Source organism: Dermacentor silvarum, chromosome 7, assembly GCF_013339745.2.
Source record: "Dermacentor silvarum isolate Dsil-2018 chromosome 7, BIME_Dsil_1.4, whole genome shotgun sequence".
Lineage (NCBI taxonomy): Eukaryota > Metazoa > Arthropoda > Arachnida > Ixodida > Ixodidae > Dermacentor > Dermacentor silvarum.
Genome location: NC_051160.1, coordinates 33,737,724 through 33,748,296, shown reverse-complemented (window position 1 = coordinate 33,748,296; position 10,573 = coordinate 33,737,724). Strand labels below are relative to the sequence as shown.

The window sequence follows — 10,573 nt, the reverse complement described above, 5'->3', positions numbered from 1 at the left end:
AAATATGCTCTCACCTTCTTGTGTATATGGTGGTTAGAAGGCATGTTGAGCGGAAACCCGACTGAAGCCAAACGAGTCGGCCCAACACGTGATCGTCACGTCAGAGTGCGCGGTAGGTTTTAGTGCTAGCTTTCTGCAGTCAGAGCATGGAGGTAGGAAAAAGTTAGGAGGGAGCATCGCGCAACGCGATGGAAGCCAAACGTGTCGGCCCAACACGTGATAGTCACGTCAGAACGCGCGGTAAATTTTAGGGTTCCCGCTCTGCATGCAGCGCTGCAGCAGGGCCCCCTAAATGCACACGAACAAGCGCGAATTGATTAAAGACCTACGGGCACCAAGCGTCTAGGCAAATCTCGATTCTTGCTCCGTGATCTCGACGCAAGAGGTCACGTATTGGGCCGACACTGAGCAAAGCGGTAGCAAACGGACTGGCGTCAGGGAGCGTTCGCTGGCCAAGGCTGGCTGCGTGACGTAATGCTCCCTCTTGGTTTTTAAGGCGAAAGCCTGAGATCTTTGTTTCAAGGTCGCGCCGTGAGGTACAGAAAGTCACCTGACCCAAGGAAGGCCAGAAACGAAGCAAAGCATGTCCAGCCGTGTATAAGAGATTATTAATGATTAGCAAAGTTAATTAACGATTGATTAATAATTAGACCATGATCCTAAATGTGGAATAATTAGGATTATGGTGCATCAAGGTGGATTAAGGTGCATTAGGGTGGATTAAGGAGGATTAGGGTGGATTAAGGTCGATTGAGGTTTAAGGAGGATGAAGGTGTAGAAAGGAGGATTAAGGTGGATTACGGTGAATTACAGTAGGCTTTACAAGGCTTTCGCCTTCGCGTCTTTTAAGCAATAGATAAGCACAGCTGGGAATTTTTCCCTTCATGAGTCAGAGGCACGACAAGTCTATACTCGGTAACTCTACCCCTGTGTAGCTTCCAGCGTGCTAACGGAGACAAAAGGCGAGAGAAAGCCGTGCATTGGTGCGGTATTTACCTCTAACTCCGCTTATACTTGAACGGTTCGAAAAATATTGCGGCAGGAGATTCGTGGGGCTACGTCCTTTTTAATAGTGAGGTCACTGTGTTTCAGAGTCAATTTAAATTTGGCAGACATGGTGCACTTAAGTTAATTTACTTACTAGCACCTTAGTTTTCGCAAGACGCATCCACTTGAAAAGAATTTCCAGGATGACACCAGTTTCAAGATATTATTTTCCAAAGTGGGGGACGAAATACAAGGGCGTTCCAGTTACTTTTGTGCTTCATTGTATACAACAGCATTTTGGTAAACAAGTCGAACAACAGTGCATTTTTACGGCGAGTTCTGATGGCGCATATCTCCAAACTGGTGCCATCCTGGAAATTCATTCCAAATGTATGCGTCTTGCAAACTCACCGGCTACAATTTGTAAATTGCAATATGTGCCATAAAGTAATTAACCAAGAAGTTAATTAGTGATTTTTTCAATTGGTTAAATATGTGTTTCGATTTCTCGTGCTACTAATATCCGCCTCATCGAATAACCCAGCTCAACGATAAGAATTATGCTACCTGCCACAGGCGATTTCTAAAAATTCCGTAAAACGTGTACTTAAAATTGAACACCCTTTGTATGTACAGACACCAGTAGCGCACCCAGGTTCTCTGCCAGGGGGGGTTGACAGTTTGCCAATACCATCTAAACAGCACTAATTTCGATTTCTTCACTGGAAATTGTAAAAGAAAATGCGCTTTTTGCGAGTGTGCAGACGATTTCGCGTCTTACATCTTAGTTGCAGCACTCAAATGCGTAAGGAAAGAAAAGGGGTTAAACAAAGGGGGGGGGGGGTTAAGTCGGCCTCAGGGGGGGGGTTACAACCCCCGAATTACCCCCCCCCCCCCCGGTCGATGCGCCACTTGACACACACTGTACAGGAGCACATACACTAGCCGCATTCACTCGGCCTGCGCAGCCGAGCGTTCATGCGGCCCGCACTCCGAGTGTTGGAGGTCACGCGACCTGCCGCGGGTGCCAGGGCGAAAGGCGAGCAGAGAAGGCTGGCGGCTATAATGTGCGCTTGCATGCGCATCTCGGATAAAGTTAACTTTTCTCTTGGAGGCGCAGCACAGTTGAAATGGTGAAAAAAGCGGCAGCACAGAAAGTTCACTTTGAGACAAGCATGTGAGCTCCCTGCTGCCGGCTTGGTGCGTTTTTAGGCGCACGACACCATGCCTGTTTGTACGTGAATGTTAACAGCAATTTATACTGCCCACAAAACTACTAGCCTTCGCGTAAGAGGTCTAGTACGTCGCTACATCACTGACCAAGCTTCGCCTTTTGCGCGAAACTGCGACCTTCTTTTTCTTTTTGTATTTTGTGCAAATATTCGACATTTTTTATTGCTGGCTTCTATGCCAATCTTGTGCACCGCTAAAACACGAGTAGTCTTGTTCATTTCAGGCAGAGTTATCTTTCAAGGCATTCTCATGAGTTCAGCCCTTATATGGAGACAAAGACGAGAGCGAATGAGAGAAAAAGAAAGTTTTTTTTTTTATTATTGTAGACAACTGAGAGCAACTAGGAGCAAAAAAAAAAGTGCACCTCACTTATGACGTGCCTCAGCATGTGTAGAGCCACTAGAACGAGGAAGATTTACCCGAGGAGCTCCTATCTAAATACAAACACATGGTAATGGAGAAATGGTTTTGCTCAGCTTCCGCTGCACTGAATTTGATTATGTTCATTAGCTACCTCATACACCCAATCTGTCCGCTTCAGATGACCTAATAGATGCTGTTAACAGAAGTGCGATATCTGTTTTTGGTGCAAAGTTACAGGTTAGCAAATTTTTGTGCCTCTGTGCTTATCATGTATCAATTTGAGGCAATTTTGTGCATTTTAGTAACTATGGAGAGAGAAATCGGCGCTCCACTCAACCCTTAACTCAAAATTCTGCTTCCTACAGTCGGCAGAGTGCAGCTTTTCTCAGCACATTTCATCCAAATCGAAATGCATCCACTTGCTCATTCAATCCTGCACCCGCATGGCTCGGTGTCAATGAACAGCGCAGCTCAATTTCCTTGTTACACAGAAATGTCACAGCGAAAGATCCGCCTTGCTGGGCTACCGAGCTCAGTCGTTACATTAAGCAACTGGATCCTTTTAAAGTGACTTCTGCCCACCGGTGAGCCATGTATGACAGCTTGCTGCTCTACCTTTCTTATACAGGGTGTCACAACTATCATACACCAAGATTTAAAAATATGCATATGCCACGTAGCTGGACAGAACCAAGGCAATTTTGTTTGCCGTGGCTTGGAGATACTCAGGTTATTTTTTGCATTCTGCCTAACAACATAATTAGTCTTAATTAATTAATCACCTTCTCGAATATAATACATAATTCAATATAGTGTCAATGAGAAAATTGTAGAGCAACATGAAAAACTCCCGATACAGCTTTCTGTTGCTCAATACGTGCTTTTCCGAGTGTGAAAAAAGCCTGTGAATACACGCTAAGTGCCTCGAGCGGACAGTTGCGCGGGAATTTTGAGTGTATTCGCAGGCTTCTTTGATGCTCGGAAAAACACTTTCATGTAGCACATGAACGGTTTACCAGAGTACCGGGTACAACAGTTAATAAGCGTTTTGCTCTCTCATTCAAGTCAATCTAGCGGTAATTTATTGATATCATTTCTGCATTTGACATGTATTTGTATAGGGAAATGGAGTTGGCCCCGCGGTAAATTTCCCCCTCTTATCATATGCTTGTGGTACAAGACATGCACATCTCAATAGGAAAAAATAAAATTACCGTGTTACACAGCTGGGCGGAATGTCAAGTTTATGAGCGAGAAATACATGCATATTGCTTGCCGGCAGCCTCTCTTGCGACCAACTGCTACAAGTAAGCATATATGCTGGATGTATAAAAAGGGGTTCAAAAATAGTCTACCGTTTTGCACCAGAAGCTGGCAGATCAACAGGAAATACTGATGCCGGTGACAAATGCCACTTATGACGCTTCACACACACTCGCACCTAAAATGCAAGCAGAGCCGAAATATCTCGCATACATTCAACACCACTAAGCAAAGTGGACCGATTTGCTGTATTTTCAGGGCGTATAAGGCAGTCACCAAAATTCAAGAAATTCAAGATGCACGCAAGAGGCTTGCGTTGCGTTTGCACACGCAAGTCGCTTAGGTTTTAGCAAAACCCAAGGGTTCTTGGGTACGTGAGGTGCAGGAAACTTGAAAAAGTCCGTCAACCTATGGCAGAATACCAGAACACTGGAGATATTAAGAGATTTTTAGCACGTCCGGTATTTGGGTAAACGCAAATTGACTGTTCAGTGACTGTTTACTGGTTCAGTGAAGGTGCACATGAACGGTCTGCATGGTGCCAGCCAGCTCGTGGTGCAGAGCTCAATCAGACAAACACAGAGCTAATATTGCAGTAACCAAGTGTATCCTATTTCGCTTCTGGTGTAAATTTTCGGTAGCGGGGTAATCGGTGTTGCTGCCAAAAATTTACACCAGCAGCACAGCAAAATAACTTGGTTATGCAATATTAGCTGTCATTGTCTGGTTGAGCTCTGCGCACCAGGTGGCTGCACCAGTGCAGGCTAGGCTGCTCACCGTTTTTGCCTCCGCCCCTCCGGTAAAACGCCCAGTCCACCTGCGTTTACCAGAGTACTGGATAATCTAAAACTCTCTATTGAAGGCAGCAACAGTGCTGGTGGCACCTCCTTCTGTGTTTTGAACACGAGCTATGAATGTTATAGCGTTGCGTCATTGTTCTCACGGGAATAAATAAATTCACTGCATGCTAATGACTGTTGCTACTGACACCACTGAACTAGCAGATAGGTAGCAAATTATTGTTGCCTCAGAGATCGACTAGCACATGCCTGATCTCGGAGTCTATGTTCTCTGCATTTTGGTTGGCTTCGATGTCACAAGATGGCACCACCAGTGCTGCAGCACATGTCTCTCTGTTGTCCCGGTATTCCATAAACTGCAATTTGTTTATAGATAGGCTAAGCACCTTTTTTCCCCTTTCCAAGCACTTAGTGTACAGATTATGTACCAGGGAGGGTTATGCGAGAGAAAACGTGGTATATTCCCAATACATCAGTGGGCACATAGATACCATTTTGGCAAAATGAGAATGGTGCAAATCAACTACTTATGTGAACGACAGATCTTGTGTTCGAGAGCGGCAGATAGTGAAAGACATTTCCTATATGCTAATAATGCTGGACGGCCTATATGCCAAAACTCTGCAACGTGTTCTGCTAATTGCATTTACTTGAAGCCCATTTAACTTAGATTATGTTTTACTAGCGGCGTGCGACACCAACACAGGCAACATACTCGGGGGTCAACCAGGGAGAGAAACAGCTTTCACTCATCACTCGTCCAACTACAAATAGATACAGAACACAGTATTGCATACTTTGTTACAAGTGTTTTTCAAAGCACACAGCATCTTACTGGATTACATTTTTCTAAATAGTGCTACAGATGTCCAAAATAGAAGGGCAGGGTTATCTAAAAATGTGGCCCATTTTAAAACCCGTACACTACTAGTCTGGTAAAGCTCACCCTAGCAAAAACTCGCTTCACTGCAAGACAGTTTTGTGGCTATGAAAAAAAAAAAGAAAGTAACAAGAATGCAAAACTACTAGGTTATTGCTAGGAGTACATGGACATACAAAGTTTAGAATATGAATGAAATTATTCTATCTCTGATTGATGTGTTCAATTCAGGAACTTCACATTCCATTACTTTGAATATTCAATCACGGCTTAATATTATGTGGTTACTACGATCATCCGAATCAAAAAAGACCCATGTAGTCTTGCCATCAAAAGCTTGCAGGGTGTGCAATTCATGAAAAGACAATCTCTTGGCTTAGACACATAGCCTGCAGTTCAGAATTGGTGTCTGCTGCAGTACCGTATGACTAATGCTGTGTTCCACTAACTTAACGCTGAATGCAGGAAGTGAGCGGATATTTTTGTCTTTTTGTGAAACCCATGCCTTGCAAACATTTAACTCCGACTGCACCTGGTCAACTGACAACTTTGCATAGCTATCTGAAGCAAACCAAGAGTTGCCAGAACTTTTCACTTAATGCTCACTTTCACACAGCCCAGATGAAGTCACTTCTGAATAGCAGTGCATGGATTGAAGGTAACAAATAAATTTTTTCCCTTAAGTTTCTTTTTCTACCTTTACAAGTAGAAAGATACTTAGAATTTTGATCATTATTTGAAGCCCACAATTTCTAAATACTTGTATTCGATTTAAACACTTCGCTATTCGAAAAACTCAAGTTATTTCATGCGTTCAAAAAACATCGCAGAATGTACATCACTATAGCCGTTCAGAAATCTACAGCTATGTTATCACACTCAAAAAAAAATACAAAGAATAAAGGCAAATGAGACCCTTATCTTACGACAAAGGCTTTCCCAAATGCTACACTTGCATGCTTGAACCATTTTTCTAATTTCCGCACACCTAAGTGTAGCTCGTCTTATCATAAGAACAACAACAGAGTGAGTGATTGTAACAAAGCACAACTTTCACAACATTTCTAACGTTCAACCAAAACAGCCTTTGAAGCAAAAGCACCGCTATTCTATCACAGTACTGGTTCTCGAAAACAGAGCTACCACTCAGGTGTGGGAACAATGAGGTGTTTCCTAAGGCAGCAAGCAATATAACAGAAGTGTACACTTAGCATCTGACTACAAGTTTTAAGAATTGGAAAGTTTGTGGCTGTTGCGTAATGGCTAGTATTGTGTAACCAGAAGTTTACTTTTTCCCAGTGTTGATATAATGAACACGGACCATATTTGTTGTCTAAAAATGGATTTACTGCCTGAAATGAGCAGTACCCATAAAAATTACCGAGTACTTATGCTACATTGTTACGGCGATTGCTGCCACATCTACTCGGTGTCCAACTTGCTGGGCAGCATTACGGAAGCTACGCAGTGCAGGCATAAAAACGTATCACAGTGGGCGTTACATTTCAAGACGATACAGGTCCGTGACACCACCTGCTCTGCATTTTTGGCAGAGCACATTAAAAAAACACAAAGACAGGAGAAACAACAAGCGCAGAATACTATCTTCTGTCTTGCCTTTATCAATATCTGTTGGCATGTTAAAAGTAATGGACTACCAACACCGCCCTACCCTTTATGCATTCTTGTATTAAATGTTCATATAGTACTGTGGCTATATGGAGTTATTGCTATGTGGAGCCCTATAAATACTGTCACATTGTTCTGTTTCCAATACATGATTCACAATTTTTTAGACCGAGTGCAGGCAATTTAGTGTAGAAACTGTGGGAATGCAGGTTGTGGAAATGTATTGCTGCACGTTTTGCTGTCTTTTAAATCTGTGATGCCATACTACGACATAAATCCTTTATATCTTTCTTCAGATAACGAGGCATACAGGTAATATTATGTTGAACCATAGGTTTATATAATTTTTTTACGTATAATTTTATGCTATTGTATGCAAGTAGTGCAAACAGTCAATCCAGTTTGCCTGTAGTATGAAACCAACTACACTCATAGGGAACCATCAAACAGTAGTAACTCTTAGTACAATGTTGTTGCTTAGCTACGCAACTTCTGAAGGTGTCTGTATGTTCAATTTGCCTTCAAAGTTTGGCAATTTAAAACAATGTGATGACAAATTAAATTCAGCTTGAAATAAGATCCCACAGAAGTCGCCACGTCTTCATCCCTGTGACATCCCCCAGCATGCATCGCGAACATGTTGTATATTTTCATGCAATCAATGAAATTCGCTTGATAAGGTTTGCTGACACAATGCAAGAGTGCAATATTTGCCATAAAATCTTGCTTTCTCAGTACGAACACCTACTGTTTACAAGTTCTCATAAAAACTGTAGGCACTTGTCATTTGTGTAAAGGGCTAAATTAACAATATGTGTATACGCACTTGCTCTCTTACTCGACGATTTGCTCTATGATAAAAACTTTACATCAAGATCTCTACAAAAGCCATTATATCAGGCAGGCTACTTATGTTTTCCCGTCTACGCTTACGTACGTACAGCGCACTGTTAAGCTACAGGATTTGGGACTTCGAGGCACAAAGCGAAAAAAGGGGTGAGCAATACTTCACTGTCTTTTCTCAAGTCAGCATCGAATGCCGCTGCATCGAATTCAAATCAGCATCGAAACATTTCACACCAACATTCCTGTGAACGGCAAGCTGTTTAGGCAGTCAACATTAACTTAGCATTTGAGCATGCGAAATTCAGCTTAGCTGTTCTCAACTCCCTCACGTAAATGTGGTGTAAATGCAGGCATATTCCAATGAGACGACGACAAAGAAAGAGCAACAAACAAAAACAAAACGGCACATTTCAGTCCTAGGACTCCACAATCACATCTACTTCATTGTATCGGTGCGTAAAAAATAAATAACTGTGCAACACACCCCCGCTTCACCTAGAAAAGTTCATGGGGCCTAGAAAACAGAGGAAAGCATTCACAAAAATATGTGACATAAAAATACTCAAGAAAATATAAAACACGCACCTTTTAAGGCTACATAGTATATACCGAAAACACAAGTAGTTCATCTAACCGCATCCTCCGTATAAAGAAAAACGAGGAAGTGGCCATGCCAGAAGTACACTCCAGCCACTAAACACGGAGATAAGGCCTAACAAAGTTCAAAATGTGAGCCTTACAGAATATATACATGGCCCACACATTAAGACCCCTACTGCGATGTCACGTACTAAGGCTTGATGCAAAACGCAGTTTGCCTTGCAGCACACATGTGTAGAGTTCACATGCTTCAATGCAAGTGCTACAGTTGGTGTCAGAAGTTTCTGGGGCGCCAGGACCTGAGTAAAACTCGACAACAAATTTCCCCAGCCTGAGGCACAAAGCAAGGACTTCCAAGGCTACCTGTGCCAGTGTTTTACTGGCTGCGAGATAAACCTGGAGTTAGATTTGGCTTTCCCTTGAGACCTGCGTCCCACAAACTTTTGACGCCGACTGTACATCACCCCACTTGCGCACGCTATTGCAGCAGCATCATTTCAAAGTATTGCGCATTAATGCCGCTAATAATAATGCCAGCGGTGAAAACGGAAGGAAAAAAAAAAACGGAGCATAAAGCTAATTTCTGCGGGAAACGATGACTCGTAGAAATGCCCAAGAAGTTTGCGGGATGTTCTAGTGAGGGTGTCAAACAAGCTCCCATCCGTCCATGTCGGCGTCGGTCTTTTCGGCAGAAGCGGAGAGCCCTAACGTATCCATTTCGTTGATGCGAGATGGCAGCTCGCAGGTGGATAGCTGCAGTGCCGAGCCATCGGCGGCAACGGCCCAGAGCCTGTCGTCGACGGACACTGCACACAACAGAATTGGCGACGTCAGGCAAGCTAACACTATCACAAAACAAAAGTTACGAAAATCGGAAAAGAATTGCCGCCCCTTCAAGAGTAGCAGAAGGCTACAAAAGAAAAACATGCGTGGCTTGTTTTCTGGCCGTGCCCGATTCCTGAACCAGGACGAATTTTTCTTTAAATGCAAAGCTTCTTTTCTTTCACAGAAATCCTTGTAGGTTTCCTCTGTAGCTCAATGCTACAGCTACTATTATTTGATGACCTACAATCATATAATGACCTACCTAGACACAAAGAAACTGCTCTTCGAAAACTACCGTGGTTTCAGAATAATCGATGGTGTTTAACTCAGTTATATAATCTAATTACTGAACTTCATAAGTCTCTTTATGCTGATGCCATATTCATTGACTTTGCCAAAGTATTCAACAGAGTGCCTCATCAGTGTTTAATTTTCAAAGTTGGAAATCCATACCTAGATGCAAAATTCAATGTGCTGGAACCACGAATTCCTCACAAACAGAGTTCAAACAGTTAAAATAGGTGAATCTGAATTTAAGCTATCCAAAGTTTTATCGGGAGTGTCTCAGGGACCAGAGTATTGGATCCCCTCCTCTTCTTAATATATATTAATTACTTAGCGTCTGAACTAACCTCTTCCGTTCTGCTTTTTGATGATGATACAAAGATCTATGTAATGATAATACTATATACAACAGTACTGCAGTAGACTTTAATGAAGCTAAGAAAGTGGTGCCATTTATGGCAAATGGATATTAACACTGACAAAACAAAACATGCTAAATTTTGCACAGTCCACAGCCAACCTGTTAAATGCTACTCAGTAAGTGGGTTAGGTTTAGCGGCAGCCATGGCACTTGCTCGGCAGCACTGGGCAGAAGTGAGCCACTTGCATTGTAGTGCTCTCCGTAGCTGGCGAGGCATCAGTGCAGCACACGGTAGCGGGAAGCTTGCGGCTAGTGTTTTAAATTATGGGGTTTTACGTGCCAAAACCACAATCTGATTATGAGGCGCACCGTAGTGGGGTACTCAGGGAAATTTGGACCACCTGGGGTTCTCTAACGTACACCTAAATCCAAGTACACGGGTATTTTCGCATTTCACCCCCATTGAAATGTGGCCGCAGTGGCCACAGCTAGTGTTTTAAC

The 10,573-nt window shown here is 42.9% G+C and overlaps 1 protein-coding gene across 1 annotated transcript in view; it reads right to left on the bottom strand.

The window, feature by feature from the left end:
- Positions 1–2,509: 2,509 nt before the first annotated feature.
- Positions 2,510–10,573, bottom strand: part of LOC119457891 (tectonin beta-propeller repeat-containing protein 2-like) — a 46,003-nt gene continuing 37,939 nt past the window's right edge. Inside the window, 1 exon segment of the mRNA XM_037719655.2 lies at positions 2,510–9,407. Within this exon segment, the coding sequence (XP_037575583.1) occupies positions 9,247–9,407 (161 nt within the window). The 3' untranslated portion in view covers positions 2,510–9,246.